This window comes from Salvelinus fontinalis, chromosome 10 (assembly GCF_029448725.1).
Source record: "Salvelinus fontinalis isolate EN_2023a chromosome 10, ASM2944872v1, whole genome shotgun sequence".
Taxonomy (NCBI): domain Eukaryota; kingdom Metazoa; phylum Chordata; class Actinopteri; order Salmoniformes; family Salmonidae; genus Salvelinus; species Salvelinus fontinalis.
Window position 1 is genome coordinate 20,310,690 of NC_074674.1, and position 21,322 is coordinate 20,332,011.

The following is a 21,322-nucleotide window of genomic DNA, read 5'->3' on the forward strand; positions in this document are numbered from 1 at the left end:
AAATACGTATTTTCGACGTCGGAAAAAACATTTTCACCTTTCAGTCAGAACCTAAAATGGACCTAACATCAATGACTGGAAAATGTGCATTTTAGAGGTCTTTCAATATAATTTTGCTACCTGGGTTGTCTCATTAACTCATTGGTGTGTGGTGGGATTATGATCGGGATGGGTGCATGCGCATTGTCATCATAGTACATTCTTCACTTCACACCATGAATATGTACATAGCCATTGCAAATCGAATCTAATTCAGTGTAGTGAAAAAAAACAGCGATATCCAGTGTGTAATCCAGACTAATGCAGACATGGCAAAGATATACAAAACTTTCACACTGACTAAGATTTGTTTTCATTTTAAAGAAATCAACTGGGAAAGATCAGGTTCTACACATGATTGATGGCTGGACTGGCATTTCTCCGCCCAAACATCTTCCCTCCTCCCCCTGTCTCCTCCTTCCCTTCTCCCCCTGTCTACCTTCCTCCCCCTCTTTCCCTCTTCCTCCCTTCCCCCCTCCCTCTTGTCTCATCACCCCCTCCCCCAGTCTCCCGGCGGCGGCCTAGCTCTTCCTTCCACTCCACTTCAGAAACACCAAGCGACTTTTCTTCTTTCCCACGCCAACACAGACACACCAAAACAGAACATAGACAGCCAGCGAGTAACTTCTTCTCGAACTCACAATAATTACATTTTCTCAGTTTGAACGATAATGGACGGCGAAATAAGCAAGAAAGTAGGGCTGGTGAGCTGACTTCGCTTCGGATGGATTTTACTCGGGGGGGAAACAGGATAAAGTTTTTTGTGCGTGCGTGTTTCAGCAAACTTCGACGCACAACTTTTCATTGTTGTCGTTTTCCCTTTCAGTTGGAGGAGATACCTAGCTATATATATTTTTTACACCCGTATACAAATATTAATGGATTTAACTTTTTGGTTTCGTCGGTGTGTTTTGTAACTTGTTTTTCTATCCCAGAAGACGCAACAAGGAACGAGGAGGACAAGTCAAGAAATCAGCTACCTAAATAGCTACTGTAGTTAGCTTAGCTACTGTAGCTAACAAAAATGAACAGTCGTTGAATGCTTATTTTTGCGGGGTTTTCAATAACTATTCTCTTGTTTATGGGTTATATCGTTACTACCATTGGAAAGCGTGGAAATACAAATAATACCGTGTGCTAGCTAGGTAGCTAAGTGTTTTGAGAGAGGGTTTTTGGAACTCTGTATATTTTCCGAACGGAGTAAGTTAACTGCTAGCTAGCTAAAACAGTACTTCCACAGCAAGACCACACTGTTTCGAAATCCAAGATGCCGCAGCTGGACGGAGGAGGGGGGGATGATTTGGGGGCAAACGACGAGTTAATTTCGTTTAAAGACGAGGGGGAGCAGGAGGAAAAAACAGCCGAGAATGTGTCCTCTGAGCGGGACCTGGACGATGTCAAGTCCTCGCTGGTCAACGAGACGGAGAACAACAGCAGTTCGTCTGACTCCGAGGTAACTAGTTTGTCTACTTAGCTAATGTTAATGTGACGGAAGATTGAATCACTCTACAAACCACTGCAGTACTAACCGTTGTCTTCTAGCTACCAATCTAATTTATGTTTTACAAACTAAATTTGTGTGTTTGTCAGCAGGCAGGCAGTCACAGACGTCCCCAGCAGCACAGACCAGATTGGGAGAGTTATGTCAGGCAGAGAGAGTTCTTTGCAGAAGGTAACTAAAACTTTACAAACTCACAGTAAAACTATAACTGTAGCTCTCACTGATCCTTTATGAGTGCACCCCGTTCTCTCGTTCTCCTATGCATTATCTTTCCTATCTCTTTCTACCTCCCAGTCTCCCTCTATCTCCCCATTCATTGAAATGAGCTTTGTTGAAATGAGGTCATTTTACACCCCTTGTAAGAAACAACCAAAACCCTCCTTTCTCCCTCTTCCTATCCCCCCCGCCCCCTCCTCTCTCTCAATTCAATGAGCACTGTTGACCCCAGTCTATCCCCCAGCTCAGAGGGAGTGGATCAGCAATTGCTAAAGTTAACTGTGTGTGTGTGTCTTTTCCAGCTCTGAGACAGCAACACGACAGTGGGTTGTTCAAGGCATCTCCATATGCTGGCTATCCCTTACTGATGATCCCTGACCTGGGTAACCTAGCCAACCTGAGTCACCTGGGGAACCTTGGCAACCCCTACCTCTCTCCCGGAGCCCTCTCACCCGGCGCCAGGACGGTGAGTCAGTCACACATGCACGAACATGCCTTAAACACTCTCAATCTTGAGTTAATATTTTTGCAAGTAAGGCTGCTAGACTAACATAGCTTTCTGTGTGGTGTGGCGGTGTATCCAGTGTGTGATGTCTGGTGTGTGTCATAAGGGACAGTGAACGGTGAGTTCTGTGTGCTCTGACTCTGAGCAGTGTAATGTGTCTCGTAGTGATTCATGGTGTGTTATCATAACACACTAGCGTTCCGGCAGCAGGCATGCCTCAACACCGTCCTGCTAAAACGCTGATGCAGGAATGTGTGCACGTGTGAGAGTATAGATGCTACAGTATTTCTGTCATCGCCATCCATGCTTACCTATGTTAGTTGTAGTTAACGTTGTTTTTTGTTTGCTTTCTGTATATTGGGGCCGGGGACCTATTTGTGTTTATCCACCAAGTCCTTTCTGTTTGTCTAAGACATAAAATCTTAGATCATAATGTTAGCTTTTTAACTCAGATGTGAAAAATATTCCCTACGACACAACTGGCAGTAGTTGCTCTTTCTCCATGTACATTTACCCCCCCCCCCCCACTCGCATACCCTGCCTGCCTCTACATTCCCCTCCCCAGGTATTAATGAGCTATTGTTGTCATGAGGAGGAGGCGGTGGAGAAGCTCAATTGACCTAATGTTGCTCTCCACAGGAGATCATTACCACACGCACACACAGTGGAGGTTGTGTTGACTTTAGTCAGCGCCGTGGTTAATGCTCCCTCCTCCTCATTAGATGGCATGTGTGTAAGAGATGCACTCTCTGAGTGAAGATCTACATGCTAATGTAAACTGTACAATAGCTGAATCGTAGCACACCACCATGTGTGCTGTCCAGCATCTACCCTCACCAAAATATGGAACAAAAACTCTAGGGGCATACAAAACAGTAAGGGTGAAATCAGGTGCACTCTAGATCAGGACTGGAAGTAAGGCGTGTAGCGTTCCGTGATCGGGGATTGATTATAGGTGGACCCCCCCCACGGATACTGTAACCCCAGGGAGAGTTGCTCTGGCCCCTTTCCTCTTTTAACACACACTTTTGATTTGGAGTTAGACAGGAGTGTTGGGGATGGATTCAGCCTTAGGTTGCTGATTTGACTCACTTGGTGAGCTTTCAACACACACACACTTGGTTGTCAGTCACCCCTAAGCATTAGTGAATTTGTGGAGGGGATGTGGGGAGAGATTACTGACACTGTTCTAACACGTCTCGCTACCTCACTCTCTCTTTGTGAATGGTGTGTGTGCTGTCGACAGCCTTCTCTCCTGGTATTTTAAGTCCAGTGAGACAATGTGGAGTAAACACAAGCCAGGGGGCCTCACACTTTACATAAACACACACTGCAACCTTTACACACACACAGAGCGAGAGAGACCAACCATCTGAAGAGTGAACTCACATGGGACAATGAGGTCAGTTGCACAAAGTCTGCAAGGCTGACATGGAGTTGACTTTTGTGTTCTCCACAGACCTGGGCAGAAAATAGTTTTTATTATAGTTGTTTATTTGAAAATGCCAACTTATCAAATACTCAAGGTAGTCAAAGATGGTTTGTATAGTGTTTCAACTAAAAGGCAACAATTTGATATTCAAATACAGGTCTCAGAAAACCAAATAATATTTGAAGGTATTGGAACACATGCAAGTTCTTTGAAAAATGTATTTCTGACTGGCAAATATTTGTCGAAGATCCAAAAAACACAACAGTTGTATTAGTTTAACTATATGATCATAAGCACATGGTTTGGGGGGCACCTGGATATCCTTAATAAAGCCTACACTGAAAAATAAAGATTTTCCTGTTTTATAGAATGTCTTCAAAGTATTCATGCCCCTTGGCTTGTTCAAAATTGTTATAGGCTCAATAAAAACAATTTAAAACAAATTCTCGCCAATCTACACACAATATTCCATAATGAAATGCATATATTTTCTGAAATGTTTGCAAATCTATTAAATGAAATACAGGAATATCTTATTTACAATACAGTGCCTTCGGAAAGTATTCAGACACTTTCACCACATTTTGTTAACTTACCGCCTTATTCTAAAATTGATAAAATCATTTCCCCCCCTTATCAATCTACAAACAATACCCCATAATAACAAAGCGAAAACAGGTTTTAAGAAATGCTTGCAAATGTATAAAAAAAATACTGTATTTACTTTAAGTGTTCACACCCTTTGCTATGAGACTCAATTGAGCTCAGGTGCATCCTGTTTCATCCTTGATGTTTCTACAACTTGATTGGATTCCACCTGTGGTAAATTCAATTGATTGGACATTATTTGGAAAAGCACAGAACTGTCTATAAAAGGTCCCACATTTGACAGTGCAAGTCAGAGTAAAAACCAAGCCATGAGGTCAAAGGAATTGTCCGTAGAGCTCCGAGACAGGATTGCGTCGAGGCAAAGATATGGGGAAGGGTACCAAAAAATGTCAGCAGCGTTGAAGGTCCCCATCCATTCTTAAATTGAAGAAGTTTGCAACCTCCAACACCCTTGCTAGAGCTGGCTGCCTGGGCAAACTGAGCAATCGGTGGAGAAGGGCCTTGGTCAGGGAGGTGACCAAGAACCCGAAGATCACTCTGACAGAGCTCCAGAGTTCCTCTGTGGAGATGGAAGAACCTTCCAGAAGGACACGTATTTCTGCAGCACTCCAGTAATCAGGCATTTTATGGTAGTGGCCAGACGGAAGCCACTCTTCAGTAAAAGGCACATGACATCCTGCTTGGAGTGTGCCAAAAGGCACCTAAAGGACTCTGTCTATGAGAAACAAGATTCTCTGGTCTGATGAAACCAAGATTGGACTGTTTGGCCTGAATGCCAAGCTTCATGTCTGGAGGAAACCAGCCACCGCTCTTCACCTGGCCAATACCATCCCTTTGGTGATGCGGGCTGGTAGCATCATGCTGTGGGGATATTTTTCAGTGGCGGGGACTGGGAGTCTAGTCAGAATTGAGGGATAGATGAACGGTGCAAAGTACAGAGATCCTTGATGAAAACCTGCTTAGGGCCTCAGTCTGGGGCAAAGGTTCACCTTCCATCAGGACAAGTCTTTTAATGTCCTTGTCTAGTCCAGCCAGAGCCCAGACCTGAACCCGTTTGAACATCTCTGGAGAGACCTGAAAATAGCTGTGCAGCTTTGCTCCCCATCCAGGATCTGAAGAGAGGAATGGGAGAAACTCCCCAAATATATAGGTGTGCCAAGCTTGTAGCGTCATACCCAAGAAGACTTGAGGCTGTAATTGCTTGTAACAGTGAACCTTTTTTTGTGGGATACACATAATATACAAGGTCTTGTTGCATATTTTGGTTAAACTATCCCAATTTTAGATTTTTTTTAAATTGAATTTATTTAACCTTCAATTAACTAGGCAAGTCAGTTAAGAACAAATTTGTATTTACAATGACGGCCTAGAAACAGTGGGTTAACTGCCTTGTTCAGGGACATAATGACAGATTTTCTTACCTTGTCAGCTCTGTGATTCGAGCTAGCAACCTTTCGGTTACTGGCCCAACGCTCTAGGCTACCGGTCGCCCCAAATGTCCTTGTGTGGCCCAGCCAGAGCCCGGATTTGAACTCGTTCAAAGATCTCTGGAGGGACTTGAAAATAGCTGCGCAATGGTATTGCAACCCTCTGTATGCACAGTGCATTCTTCCATCACATGTGCTGTGCACTCTTCCAGCAAATGTATAGCTGATTTATCAATATCTTGCACACTAATGAGATGCTATTGAGCCCACACTACTACACTGTCTGAGCCAAGGACTACATGCTTTCTGGTAAGTTTTGTTTACAATACTGGGTAGGGTGAATATTTTATATTACATGTTTTTTTTTGTTAACTAGTTAATAGTAGCCTACATCAAAGTGTTTAAATAATTTATAACTTAACAGTTTCTGCTAGTTAGTTTTTGCTACCATTTGGGTTTTATCTTGCTTGAGCCTGCTATCTGAGTGTTAATTCACCTGTTTCCATATGTTTCATTTTGAAACATTTATTTTTCAAAGGCGTTGTTTAATCTAACTGCCTAACTATTTATCTGTACATGGAATTGTATTTTTTCTTAACTCATTTTGTTCTAATCTTTACAGGAAAATGCTGCGGGTACTATCTGATGTGTGGAAACATTTCACTGCAGCTAATGTAGAAGGAAAAGCTGTGTACATTTGCAAATACTGTGCCAAATCCTATGTGAAGAATGCAACAAAGATGCAGAATCATCTGGGCAAGTGCATAAAGTTCCCTCAGCGCTAACAACAAGCAACCTCTGACAAAAGTCCCTCTACTTCTATTTGAAGTGAAATTTATGAATTAGACACCTTATCGATAGCAAAAGATCATGGTCCTCCTAGAATCAGAGGTTTTTTTTTTACTCAAGGGAGGAACGTAGTCAGAGAAATGCTGATGAATGTCTTGCTCGAGCTGTGTATGCAACTGGTTCACCTCTGCTCACAGGCAATGTGTATTGGAAGAGATTTCTGAATGTTCTTCGTCCAGCATACACCCCTCCAACCAGACATGCTTTATCTACTCATTTGCTGGATGCAGATTTCAACAGAGTTCAAGTGAAGGTCAAGCAAATCCTAGAGAAAGAAGACTTTATTGCAGTCATCTCTGATGGGTGGTCGAATGTTCATTGGCAAGGAATAATTAACTACATCTCCATCCCTCAACCAGTATTCTACAAGAGCACAGACACACCGGTCTCTACATTGCAGATGAGCTGAAGGCAGTTATCAATGACCTTGGACCCCAGAAGGTATTTGCACTGGTGACAGACAATGCTGCAAACATGAAGGCTTCTTGGTCTAAAGTGGAGGAGTCCTACCCTCACATCACACCCATTGGCTGTGCTGCTCATGCATTGTATCTGCTCCTCAAGGACATCATGGCGCTGAAAGCAATGGATACACTCTACAAGAGAGCCAAGGAAATGGTTAGGTACTTGGGGTCATAGCCACAATCTACCTCACTGAGCAAAGTGAGAAGAATAAGAGCACATGAAAGCAACACCCATAGGGGTGGTGTTGTCGTCATGTTTGACAGTCTCCTTGTGGGGAAGGAGTCTCCAAGAAATGGCCATATCACTGCCGATATGGAAAGCTCCATCAAGTGGTTCCTCCTGGCTGATGTATTTTGGTTGAGTGGTAAGCAGCCTGAAACTTATTGCGGTAGCCTTTGCATGGATTGAGGGAGACAATGCCATCCTGTCTGATGTTCACTCTGCTTGCAGATGTAAGGGAATAAATCCGTACAGCCCTGCCCACTTCACTGTTGCTCCAAGCAGAGGAAACTGCAGTTCTGAAATACATCAAAATGTGTGAAGACTTCTGTCTGAAGTCCATACACACCGCAGCGTATATGTTGGACCCCAAGTATGCTGGCAAGAGCATCTTGTCTGGTGCAGAGATCAACAAGGCCTATGGTGTCATCACTACCGTGTCTCGCCACCTTGGCCTGGATGAGAGCAAGGTTCTTGGTGGTCTGACGAAGTACAATTCCAAGCAAGGGCTTTGGGATGGAGATGCAATATTGCAGTCGTGCGAACATATCTCATCAGCCACCTGGTGGAAGGGACTTTGTGGATCTGAGGCTCTATCCCCTCTTGCCTCCATCCTCCAAATCCCACCAACATCAGCCGCCTCAGAGCGCAACTGGTCCTTGTTTAGGAACACACACACCAAAGCACGCAACAGGCTGACCAATACAAGCTTTGAAAAATTGGTGGCCATCCGGGCATATTTGAGGCTTTTTGAGCCTGACAACGAGCCATCCTCAAGGTTGGAAAGTGACAGTGAAGAGGAGGCCCCAGAGTCTGGTGGACATTGAGGAGGTCCAGGGAGAAGACATGGCAGCCTGAGAGGAAGACAACCAAAGCTTTAGTCTAGAAACTATCATTTTAAAGATGTATGTTGAAAAACATTTTTGGGAGATGTGATAGGTCATTGGGCATCATTCAATATTCCCTTTTTTTCTGTGAAATCATCCCATGTGAAGAGCCAACTAATTTAATTCAAGGTCAATTCGTAACTAAATTGTTTTATTTATTTTTGAAGGATTTAATAATTTGCAATTGGCTACTTATGATAAGGTAAAAGGTTTGTTTCTCTCTCCATATATGGTAAGGTAAATATATCCAATGCAAAAATAACATCTACATTTTAAATGGTATTAATATTAATTCCCAGGTATTTCCATGGAAAGTTTCCACCTCTGAATATCTTCAAAATGTGCAACCCTAGTCATACCCAAGAAGACCGGAGGCTGTAGTCACTGCCAAAGGTGCTTCATCAAAGAACTGGGAAAAGGTTCTTTGCTTCAACATCAACAAAATGAAGAAGCTGATTGAAGACTTCAGGAGACAGCAGAGGGAAACTGCCCCCATCCACATCGACAGGAAAAACTTTAGGTTGAAAAGCTACAATCTGAAATGGTCCACCGACACAGATAGTGTGGTGAAGAAGGCGCAATAGCTCCTCTTCAACCTAAGGAGGCAAAAGACCCTCACTACCTTCACATCCTGTCAGGCTGTGTCAGAGCTCCAGAAGGTGGTGCGATCTGCCCAACGCATCACTTGGGGCACACTGCCTGCCCTCCAGGACATAAATAATATCCGGTGTCAGAGGAAGCCCGAGAAAATCATCAAGGACTTCAGCCAAGCGAGCCACAGCCTGTTCACCATCCAGAAGGTGAGGTCAGTACAGGTGCATCAAACCTGGGAGAGAGACTGAAGAACTGTCAAGTAGACTGTTAAATAGTCTAGTCACCACTAGCCGGTAACCTGCCCTGAACTTTGGTCACTGTCACTAGCCGGCTACCACCCGGTTATTCTACCATGCACCTTAGAGGCTGCCGCCCTATGTACACCGAACAAAAATATAAATGGAACATGGAACAATTTCAAAGATTTTACTGATTTAGAGTTCATATAAGGTAATCGGTCGATTTATCTTCTTTGGGGTAGGGGGCAGTATTTTCACGTCCGGATGAAAAGCATGCCCAGAGTAAAAGGCCTGCTACAAAGCCATAAAAGCTTGAATATGCATATCATTAGTGGATTTGGATAGAAAACACTCTGAAGTTTCTAAAACTGTTTGAATGATGTCTGTGAGTATAACAGAACTCATCAGGCAGGCAAAAACCTGAGAGAAATCCAACAAATTTTCAACTCCGCTCCTATTGAAGATGCAGTGGGATATTGGTAATGTTGCACTTCCTAAGGCTTTCACTAGATGTCAACAGTCATTATAACCTTGTCTGATGCCTTTACTGTTTAGTGGGGCCGAAGGAAAGATGTACGAGTCAGGTCTCCCATGACCTGAACATGCTCTGACCATGCGCGTTCACGTGAGAGCGACCTCTGTTCCATCGCAATTCTGAAGACACAGGAATACTCCCGTTGGAACATTATTGAAAAAATTATGTTAAAAATCCTAAAGATTGATTCAATACTTCGTTTGTCATGTTTTTACGGACTGTAATATAACTTTTTAAACTTTTCGTCCGTACTTTCCGCTGGAAACTGCCCGCGCATCGTGAGTTTGGAAAGTGTCCTGAAAGCTAGAACAAGGAGGAATTTGGACATAAATGATGGCCACTATCGAACAAAACTAACATTTATTGTGGAACTGGTATTCCTGAGAGTGCATTCTGATGAAGATCATCAAAGGTAAGTGAATGTTTATATTGCTACTTCTGTTGACTGCATAATATGGCGACTATATTTGTGTCTTGATTGGGCTCTGAGCACCGACTCAGATTATTGCATGGTTTGCTTTTTTTGTAAAGTTTTTTTGAAATCTGACACAGCGGTTGCATTAAGGAGAAGTGCATCTAAAATTCCATGCATAACAGTTGTATCTTTTAGCAATGTTTATTATGAGTATTCCTGTAAATTGATGTGGCTCTCTGCAAATTCAATGGATGTTTTGTGACTTCTGAACGTAAGGCGCCAATGTAAACTCAGATTTTTGGATATAAATATGAACTTTACCGAACAAAACATACATGCATTGTGTAGCATGAAGTTCTATGAGTGTCATCTGATGAAGATCATCAAAGGTTAGTGATTCATTTTATCTCTATTTCTGCTCTTTGGCTGGAAAAATGCCTGTTATTCTGTGAATAGGCACTCACCTAACATAATCGTTTGGTTTCGTCGTAAAGCCTTTTTGAAATCGGACACTGTGGCTGGATTTACAACAAGTGTATCTTTAAAATGGTGTAAAATACATGTATGTTTGAGGAATTTAAATTATGTGATTTCTGTTTTGTATTTGGCGCCCTGCAGTTTCACTGGCTGTTGAAGAGGTGGGATGCTACCGTCTCACGTACCCTAGAGAGGTTAAATACATTTATTACGCCCTAATCTATGGATTTTCCATGACTGGGAATACAGATATGCATCTGTTGGTCACAGATACACGCCCCTACTTAAGGTATCAGGAAAAACACCATTTGTCTCGTAGTGCGACATCTCCTTTGCATAGAGTTGATCAGGCTGTTGAATGTAGACCCACTCCTCTTCAATGCCTGTGCGAATTGATCAGGCTGTTGAATGTAGTCCCACTCTTCTTCAATGCCTTTGCGAATTTGCTAGATATTGACGGGAACTGGAACGTGCTGTCGTACATGTCGACACAGAGTATCCCAAACATGCTCAATGAGTGACATGTCTGGTGAGTATGGCCATGGAAGAACTGGGACATTTTCAGCTTCCAGGAATTGTGTACTGATCCTTGTGACGTGGGGCCGTGCATTATCATGCTGAAACATGAGGTGATGGCTGTGGATGAATGACACGACAATGGGCCTCAGGATATCGTCACGGTATTTCTGAGCATTCTAATTTCCATAGATAAAATGCAGTTTGTTTTCTGTAGCTTATGCCTACCCATAACCTCAGCGTCACCATACGGCGCACTGTTCACTACGTTGACATCAGCAACTGCTCGCCCACACGGTGCTGTACATGCTGCATGCCCTCTGCCCGGTATAGTTGAAACCGGGATTCACACATCTCCCTCATGCCAGTGGCTGTCGAAGTGAGCATTTCCCCACTGAGGTCGGACATGACGCGGAACTGCAGTCAGGTCAAGACCCTGGTGAGGATGAAGAGCACGCAGATGAGCTTCACTGAGACGGTTTCTGACCGTTTGTGCAGAAATTCTTCTGTTGTGTAATCCCATAGTTTCCGGTTTGCCAAATTCTCTAAAGCGATGTTAGAGGCGGCTTATGGTAGATAAAAGAACATTCAATTCTCTGGCAACAGCTTTGGTGGACATTTCTGCAGTCAGCATGCCCATTGCACCCTCCCTCAATTTGAGGCATCTTTGGCATTGGGTTGTGGGACACAACGGCACATTTGTTGCCTTTTATTGTCCCCAGCACAAGGTGCACCTGTGTACTGATCATGGTGGTTAATCAGCTTCTTAATATGCCACACCTTTCAGGTGGATGGATTATCTTGGCAAAGGAGAAACTCACTAACAGGGATGTAAACAAATTTGTGCACAGCATTTGAGAGAAGTAAGCTCTTTGTGTGTGGACAATTTCTGCAATCTTTTATTTCAGCTCATGAAACATGGGACCAACACTTTACATGTTGCGTTTTATATTTTGGTTTAGTGTAAGCACAGAATGGCATGCTAATTTAAAAGATAGCTAGTCATTATTAGTCCTGTTCTGTATGGAATGCAGTACATTTTGAGAGCGGTCAAATTGGTGCGACCAAATCAGTTGCGGTTGCCATCAACTGAAAACATTTGTTGCACCAGTGGGGAAAAGTTTGTCTAGAGCCCTGCTGACATGGATGATTGACTGGCCCGGAAGGTTTCCAAAACCTCCCCGGGCTGGCGGGCACTCCTGTATGTCAAGCCGTGTGCTGTTTACGCACCTTTTTCATTTATGGTGAATAGCATTCACAAACCTAAGTGAAGGGAAGGGGGTGTTGGTGTGTGTGGTTTCTATCTTGGTGTTTTGTAAGAAGCAGTAACTAGCCTCCAGCCATGCAGCAACATCATGATTGTACAGCAAACTACCGATTTTTGTTTAGGGATAAAGAGAGGGAGGGAGAGGCAGAGTTGTGTAGGCTTCATCAGTATGGTATTTCTAACAGCTGGTTTCATTTAGAACTCACAGCCAGAACTTCCTGGGGCCTTGGAATGGGGGTATATGTGTGTGTGTGTGTGTACTGGAGGCTGGTGTGTGCTCAGCCCCGCTCTTCCTCTCTCTCTCACACACACAGGGCCTACACTTTATCCTTGTGCAGTGAACACACTCCCTGCACAGGCAAACACTTATTATGTTCTTGTGGTCCTCATTATTTGAGTTTTATTTGACCTGCCACACAATGGGACCCTTATTCATGACGTGTGTGCTCATGTTTTTTTTTCCTCAACGACTCTGCGTAGCATGTTGGTCTGCTGTGAACATTGTACCACAACCCTGACACACATTCCCCGACCCTCTCCCCTTTTCTACTCCTCTATATTGCCATGTCCATTTTTAGCCCTATATCTTATCCCTTCTTCCTTCCTGTCTCACCACCTTGGAGTGGTGACTGACCGCTGAGCGGTTGTGCCCTACGTTAAAAGCCCGTGTGTGTGTGCGCCCGCTGCTTTTCTAAACGAATGCGCTCCCACACATAAACCTACATGCAGAGATACGTACAGCTGGAGTCTGACTGATACACTCACCAGATGTCTGCAGAAAGTAATCCGACCAGGACCTATGTGGAGAGTCATCGGAATTCACTTCTCGCTCTCGCCTCTCACACATCCTACCAGCTGTACCCATTTCATGATATGTTGTTTGTCCATAAAATTACATTTTGTGTGGTGCTTAATTGTTTGCACGCAGTCTTTAAATCTTTTGATTCTCTCCCCCCATTCCACTGTCTTTTTCTCTCCAGTATCTACAGATGAAGTGGCCCATGCTGGATGTTCCTGGAACCTCTGCTTTAAAAGACCCTCGCTCCACCTCCCCCGCTCACATGGTGGGTGTGTGTGTCTTAGGGTTGGGCGGTATACTGTATTTTACTATATACCGGTATTGATGCATGAACCAGTTTGGGTTTTTACTTCGCCTTTTATTTAAAAAAAAATTATGTTTGGTTTGTTAAATGTGATACGCTACTCCGCCGTGTGTAGCGTCCATTTAATATAGTTTACTCCGCAACTTGAGACGTCTCTCTCCTCTCCCTTTCTCTCTCCATGCCACTTTCCACACAGACCAAGCCCCCACCCCTGTCACTCAAGGAGTGAGCAATTGTTGCGATCAGTTTGCATGGTCAATGCAGCACATGCAACAAGATGTTGATGACCATGATGCTGATTTCCACTTTACTAAATATAAATCTACAAGCGTTCTATAATTACACTTTGTTTGTGTATCTAGCTGTCTGCAAACAGTTAGTTTGTCTTAGCATGTTGTTGCAAAAATGTATTGTTTTTGACACTAACGCTAATCATTAACTAGCTAGCTAATCGACTGAGTCAGAGCAAACGTAGCTAGCTAATACAGCCTTGTACTAGTGATGGTGTAGGCCTAAATCAACATGTTTCTACAAAATCAAAGGGGAATAGGCGAAGCGTGAATGTTAGCTACATGACGTAGCTAAGAGAACATTTTGATGTAACCAAAGGTTATAGGGTCCCCTAGGAAACACTGACCAACACTTTGGTTCCTACCCTGTCACAACTACTCCCTGTCTTTTTTTTATTTGTCATGTCAAACACTGTATTCGAAGTGCCCACTATATTGTATTATATCTTTATAGAATTAGAATAATCAAATCAAAATGTATTTGTCACATGCTTTGTAATCAACTGGTGTGGACTAACAGTGAAATACTTACTTACCTTCATATTTCCATGATTTGAACATTTCCCCCAAGTGTTTTGATCTAAATCGCAAGTCAAATCGCAATTGCAATATTTGTTAAAAAATAAGGCCTCGATTTTTGCCCATATCGTGCAGCCCTATGTGGCAGTGTGGAAATTGTCTCATGAGTGTAGGAAATGGATGAAAATGCAGAAATTTTAAAAGTATAAAACATTCAGAAAAGAGAGCCATTGAAATCACTTAGAGTAATGTATTTGTTTCCACCTTATCGTCATGCACTACTTACCCATAAAGCAAATGTGGACCGTTTATTGTTCAAAAACATAAAATTACCGTCCAAAAACCATCACACCGGAAAAAATATTGTGATAATTTTTGCCCACTTGCACAGCCGTTGTGTGTGTGTGTGCTTCACAAGCCACCATGCAGTGACGATGGTCGGAGCACAATTGGCCCAGCGTCGTTAGGGGAGGGTTTGGCCAAGGTATGCCCTCATTGTAAATAAGAATTGTTCTTAATGGACTTGCCTAGTTAAGTTTAATAAATGAAAACATCCTTACTGACATCTAAAAGGCCAACTTGCTCAAGCTAGCTTCTTGCTAAGTACCTGGTCTTTCTTACAAAACTTACCCGGGTATGTAACCCTGCTCTGCTAGTATAAGCCATTTAGATTGTCTCCTAGAGTGCTCCCCCCCCACACACACACACATACACACAAAGCACTCAGGTGACCTGACTCCTGACCTCCTTCACCCTCTCCAGGCTTACACACACCCTCCTGACCTCCCTCAAACTCGCTGCAGACAGACACTGGAATGTTCAAACTGAATAGTGTTAATCCGGCCGGAGACACAGGACTTTCACACCTTGGGGTGGGGGAGGGGGGGGGTGTCTTTAAGACCGGTGGAGTGAGTGTGTATGAGATGAGTGGGATTGTATTCCAGTGAGTATGAGCCTGTGTGTTGTGTATCTGAGGATAGACCTGCTCTGCCATGGAGAACTGATCCCCTGTCATTGATAGTCAGACTGGGAGAGGCCCTACCCAGAAACAACCCTAGGCCTTAGGCTCATGTGTAGATTTTAAGGCATTGTACAGTAGGGCTGGGAATTGCCAGGGACCGGATGCTACGATATTATCAAAGTACTTAGGTGTCAATACAAAATGTATTGCGATTCTCACGATACTGATTTATTGTGATTCGATGTTCCAAACATATTGCTCACTGTATGTCTGCTGCAGAGGGACGAGAGTCATGAGAAAACAAGTTTTGGTCAGTCATGTAAATAAGTGCTGTAAAAAAAATGTGGATCCCTATTTAAAAAGATGGAGAGCAAGCAAATAAGGGAAATAATATATCGATATTGTCAAAACTATAAATTAAAAAAAAAAATCCCGATATGCATGCGCAATGTAGTGAAAATTCCACCTAGGGGAGAAACTGTTACGCCTTGTGACGAGACACAGTATGAACTTTCCTCTGTTCCTAATCTCTTGCTCTCATCCCTCTCGCTATCTCCTCTCTAGTCCAATAAGGTACCAGTTGTGCAGCACGGTCACCTGCCCCCCTTCTCTCCCCTCCTGTCCTACAGTCCAGACCCCTTCCCCCCGAGAACACCCCCTCACCTCTCACCTGACACAGGTATGGAACCTCCTCATCCCTCTCGCTAGTTTCTCTGTAACAAGGGATGTGTATTTATATATATAAATATGTGTGTGTGTGTACACACACACACAGTTGAAGTCGGAAGTTTACATACACTTCGGTTGGATTCATTAACTAGTTTTTCAACCACTCCACAAATTTCTTGTTAACAAACTATAGTTTTGGCAAGTTGGTTAGAACATCTACTTTGTGCAGAACAAGTAATTTTTCCAACATTCGTTTAGACAGATTATTTCACTTATAATTCAATGTATCACAATCCCAGTGTGTCAGAAGTTTACATACACTAAGTTGACTGTGCCTTTAAACAGCTTGGAACATTCCACAAAATGATGTCATGGCTTTAGAAGTTTCTGATAGGCTAATTGACATAATTTGAGTTAATTGGAGGTGTACCTGGGATGTATTTCAAGGCCTACCGTCAAACTCAGTGCCTCTTTGCTTGACATCATGGGAAAATCAAAAGAAATCAGCCAAGACCCCAGGAACAAAGTTGTAGACCTCCACAAGTCTGGTTCATCCTTGGGAGCAATTTCCAAATGCCTGAAGGTACCACGTTCATCTGTACAAACAATAGTACGCAAGTATAAACACCTTGGGACCACGCAGCTGTCATACCGCTCAGGAAGGAGACGCGTTCTGTCTCCTAGAGATGAACGTACTTTGGTGCGAGAAGTGCAAATCAATCCCAGAACAACAGCAAAGGACGTTGTGAAGATGCTGGAGGAAACGGGTACAAAAGTATCTATATCCACAGTACAACGAGTCCTATATCGACATACCGCTCAGCAAGGAAGAAGCCACTGCTCCAAAACAGCCTACTGGAGGTCATTTTGCAGGGCTCTTGCAGTGCCTCACCTTGCACAAAGGTGGAGGTAGCGGTCCTGCTGCTGGGTTGTTGCCATCCTACGGCCTCCTCCACGTCTCCTGATGTACTGGCCTGTCTCCTGGTAGCGCCTCCATGCTCTGGACACTACGCTGACAGACACAGCAAACCTTCTTGCCACAGCTCGCATTGATGTGCCATCCTGGATGAGCTGCACTACCTGAGCCACTTGTGTGGGTTGTAGACTCCGTCTCATGCTACCACTAGAGTGAGAGCACCGCCAGCATTCAAAAGTGACCAAAACATCAGCCAGGAAGCATAGGAACTGAGAAGTGGTCTGTGGTCACCACCTGCAGAATCACTCCTTTATTGGGGGTGTCTTGCTAATTTCCTATAATTTCCACCTTTTGTCTATTCCATTTGCACAACAGCATGTGAAATTTATTGTCAATCAGTGTTGCTTCCTAAGTGGGCAGTTTGATTTCACAGAAGTGTGAATGACTTGGAGTTACATTGTGTTGTTTAAGTGTTCCCTTTATTTTTTTGAGCAGTGTATATGCATATCCTAGCTTCTGGGCCTGATTAACAGGCAGTTTACTTTGGGCACGTCAGTCATCTGAAATTCCGAACAAAAACCAGTCTCCAAAACAGGTTAAACAATTTAATGCCAATGATACCAAATACTAATTGAGTGTATGTAAACTTCTGACCCACTGGAATGTGATGAAAGAAATAAAAGCTGAAATGTATCATTCTCTCTACTATTATTCTGACATTTCACATTCTTAAAATAAAGTGCTGATCCTAACTAACCTACGACAGAGCATTTTTACTAGAATTAAATGTCAGGAATTGTGAGAACTGAGTATAAATGTATTTGGCTGAGGTGCATGTATACTTCCGACTTTAACTGTGTGTGTGTGTATGTATATGTGTGTTGCTCTTTCTCCACTGTCCTTCTCCACTCTCCAGGTCTTCCCCGCACACCCCACCCAGCAGAGCTCTCCCCCTACTACCCTCTCTCTCCTGGAGGCATGGGACACATGACACATCCCTTGGGCTGGCTGTGAGTCACACACTCACATTCACCATCTTGTGATGGATACAATGATGGTTTAGTTTATTTTGCAAACAATTTCTAGCCTAACGAATGATATTGCAACACAAGTGACACTGTTTCCCCTCTCTCTTTGTCTCCAGGCCGGGCCAGTCTATGTACGGTATTCCAGCGGGGGGGTTTAGACCATCCTACCCTGCAGCTCTCGCCATGAACTCTTCTATGTCCAGGTACAGCTCACCTAATCACTCACACACATCCATGTATTACTGCTCTGGAGTCTTAGTACTATAGAGACGAACCAAGTGTAGGGCCCTGGGAAAGAACATTTTTAAAGGCATGCCTTTTGGCATCGGTGAGAAAATGTTGCAGTGTTCAAGCTAATTTTCTGCAATTCTACACAATTTGTCATGTGGCAGAGATTTATGTTGTTGCCGCATTAAAGCTAATATCCTAGAATTCTACACAATTTGCCATAACGCAGAGAGACAACGTAGCCTTTTTTATTAAAGCTTAAGTTAAATACACAAAGTATTGAGTTGGATAATGGGTAATTGGTGGAGTACTGTGGATACCAATATCCTCCGGTGAGCCTCCCTGGTTCATGTTGCCCAGGGTTGTTAACATCAACTGAAGACTAAAAAATTGTATTGATCCCTCAACTTATTACACTAATCCCTTGGTCAAAATTAGTTTCATCGGTTATTAGTAATACCCATAAAAAATATTTATCATTATATTTTGAGCTCTTGCCCCGGACCCACTTTGAGAACCTTTGCTGTAATAAATACAATCATGTCATTTCAAATGGTATTTATGCTTTATGGACCTGTGTGTGTGATTGACAGCTTGGTGGCCAGTCGTTTCTCGCCCCACATGGTCCCGTCCCTGCAGACGTCTGTCCCTCACCCTGCCATCGTTTCCACGGCGATCAAACAGGAACCAAGAGACGGCAACCGTCACGGGTACGCATACACACATCTTTCTATCACACACGTTAACACCGCTTGCTAACTCACTGACTGTCTCTGTCTGGTGTGTGTAGGTGTGGCGTATCCATGGGGGACAGAGAGAAAGAGGAGGAGAAGAAGCCCCATGTGAAGAAGCCTCTGAATGCATTTATGCTGTACATGAAGGAGCAGAGACCCAAGGTGGTGGCAGAGTGCACGCTGAAGGAGAGCGCTGCCATCAACCAGATACTGGGACGCAGGGTAAGTGTGCTTGCACACTGTCTTTCTTTGGAGGATTATACAATGGGTGTGTTCATACTGAAAACTGTTGTCGATGGCCTATGCTCCAGAAGGGAGTATGTGTTAACCCTTTGTGTGTGTGTCTACAGTGGCACTCTCTATCTCGTGAGGAGCAGTCAAAATACTACGATATGGCCCGCAAAGAGAGACAGCTACACTCCCAACTCTACCCTGGATGGTCAGCTAGAGACAACTACGTAAGTACTATAGTAAACATTTAGTAGTGATTTGATTGGTTGCTTTGAGATGGAGGGTGTGATGTGATTGGATGTTTGTGTTCAGGGGAAGAGAAAGAAGAGGAAGAGAGATGGCAGGCCAGAGACTGCTCCAGATGGCCAAATAACACACACCCAGTCTGCTGCTCCAGAGGGTAAGTGGACTCCAAGACCAGAAAATTATGAGAGCATTAAGTGACCAAACTATATTTTTTGACTTTACTGGAAACTTACAGCAATGACTGATCAGTGTTTTATTTTGTCTCTCCAGAGCACTTCTCTCCACAGCCCAAGAAGTCATGTGTGTCGTATGGAACTCAGGAGAGGCCCAGTGTTTCTCACACACACCTGACACACACACACCTGTCCCAGGCTAGTCCCGCCTCCTCCCTGGACTCTCCAGCCACGCCCACCACTGCTCTGGCCTCCCCTGCCGCTCCCGCACCCACACACACTGAACACACACACTCTCACTCTGAGCACACACATCCCGAGCAGGTCCAGCCCCTCTCCCTCACCACCAAACCCCCCCGCCCACACTCGCACAGGGAGACACACGGTCAGACTTACACCCACATCCAGTCTCATACACACCCACACTTGTTCACTCACACACACCTGCCCCTCACCACTAAGACCACTTCATCTCAATCTGTTTCCTCTCATCCCCCCTTTTCTCCCCACATGAGCTCATCCAGTAACCAGACTCCGTCGCTCCTTACTGGACCAATCCCCTTCGCCTCTGGCTTAGCCCCTACCACCGCCATCCACCAATCAACGATGAGCTCCCATCATGCCATGCTCCAGTCCCAGCCTCTCTCCCTCGTCACCAGAAATAATCATTGAAACCCAAAGACGCTAACCACAGATCTAAAATAAAATTGTGCTATGCCCAGTCCTAACCTTAAGCATTACACTACCACTGATCTAAGATCAAATTTTCCCTAACCGTAAGCATTACACTACCCCCAGATCCCATATTCATGGGTGGGATGAAAAACTATCTGACCCTGTATCAGTGGATAGGAGAGTGCTCTACTCTGGGCAGGGGTGAACAACCCCTTGAGGGTTTTAGCTCCAGAGCAGAAATACACCCAATTTGAATAGTGGTTTAAATGAAGATCATGATTAGTTGGTTAGTTGAATCATGTGCTGGGCTGGGGAAAAGCCTGCAATAACCAATGGCCCCTGTTGCCTTCGGATTAGGATCAACTTTTTCCTACTCTATTTTTTTTGCCTCTTTTTGTTGTTTGTAAATAAAGTTTTTTAACCTTTTCTAGATAGTAGAACTGGTTTTATTAGTATGAAAAGAAAACAATTATTGGTCAATATTTGACCACCTCTTTTTAACTTGTCTTTGTGAAACCAACCATATTTTTAGTCAAATGGTATTGTAGAATATTACCTTTTTTTTATGAATTTGTCCAATTTGTTACTTGTATGAAATACAAAAAATGTAAAGGCACATTTAAAAAAAGAAAAATAGATCAAAGTAATAATTTCTGTCTTTGGTAGTAATGAGTGCAGATCTGTTCTCCCTCCTTCCCCTATTCTTTTATAAATCCCCCCTCCTGTATGATTGAGTCTTTGTTGATAATAAACTTCTACTTATTTCTGAAACGTGTCTTTGTCCGTATCTGTGTGTTTCTGTTCCTGTGTGGTCTTTGCCTTTGGTAGGATGGTCTTTGACATGAACTCAAGGCAATTTCAATGGATCTCATCATTGAAGCTAGTTGTTTCTTAACAAACATAAAATGTTTGACCAGCAGAAGTAACACGTTTTAGATATGGTCTTTGTCCAAGAACATGTTTCCTTTACTCAACCCTTATTGCTACAATAAACAAAGTGCAGTAACTGGGTGTGCTCCAGAAACACCCAATATGTTGCAGAAACTATCGGACTAATTTAATAATATATGATTGTCTAACAATCTAAGCAGGGCTTAGCATAATTTGGGTATGTGTGCGCACGGACAAGTTTTGGTGTCCCTGTAACATCCCTGGGTAAACTGGTTATGTGTTGTGACATGTTTGCTCTATTAAACTGTTTCAGTTCGGTGTCTGATCTGCTTCCTGAAGGAGCGCCGCTTAACTGTAAATTAATCTTTAGAGAAAAGCAATAGCTCAGAAGCACAGTTTTATCAGCAATGAAGCAATAATGTGTGGCAGGGTTGGGGTCGATTCCATTTAAATTTGTCAACTCTGA

The 21,322-nt window shown here is 43.5% G+C and overlaps 1 protein-coding gene across 2 annotated transcripts; it reads left to right on the forward strand.

Moving 5' to 3' along the window:
- The first annotated feature begins 514 nt into the window (after positions 1–514).
- Positions 515–20,736, forward strand: LOC129863791 (transcription factor 7-like 1-B). Of its 2 annotated transcripts, none has more exons than XM_055936047.1 (12): positions 515–1,492; positions 1,630–1,711; positions 2,059–2,222; positions 13,173–13,256; positions 15,630–15,744; positions 17,567–17,660; positions 17,795–17,881; positions 18,500–18,616; positions 18,697–18,862; positions 18,991–19,098; positions 19,184–19,271; positions 19,388–20,736. In XM_055936047.1, the coding sequence occupies exons 1-12, from the start codon at positions 1,307–1,309 to the stop codon at positions 19,960–19,962; spliced, it is 1,866 nt and encodes a 621-aa protein (XP_055792022.1). In that variant the 5' UTR covers positions 515–1,306; the 3' UTR covers positions 19,963–20,736. The 2 variants fall into 2 exon arrangements, with proteins under 2 accessions (XP_055792022.1, XP_055792023.1); XM_055936048.1 differs by having other exon boundaries at positions 516–1,492; positions 1,633–1,711.
- Positions 20,737–21,322: the final 586 nt, after the last annotated feature.

Excerpts from the sequence above, each read along its gene's own strand:
- LOC129863791 (XM_055936047.1), top strand. The coding sequence starts at position 1,307 with ATGCCGCAGCTGGACGGAGGAGGGGGGGATGATTTGGGGGCAAACGAC. Across the intron at positions 13,257-15,629 it reads CCACCTCCCCCGCTCACATG|TCCAATAAGGTACCAGTTGT; the intron begins GTGGGTGTGTGT and ends TCTCCTCTCTAG. Across the intron at positions 19,099-19,183 it reads GGTCAGCTAGAGACAACTAC|GGGAAGAGAAAGAAGAGGAA; the intron begins GTAAGTACTATA and ends GTTTGTGTTCAG.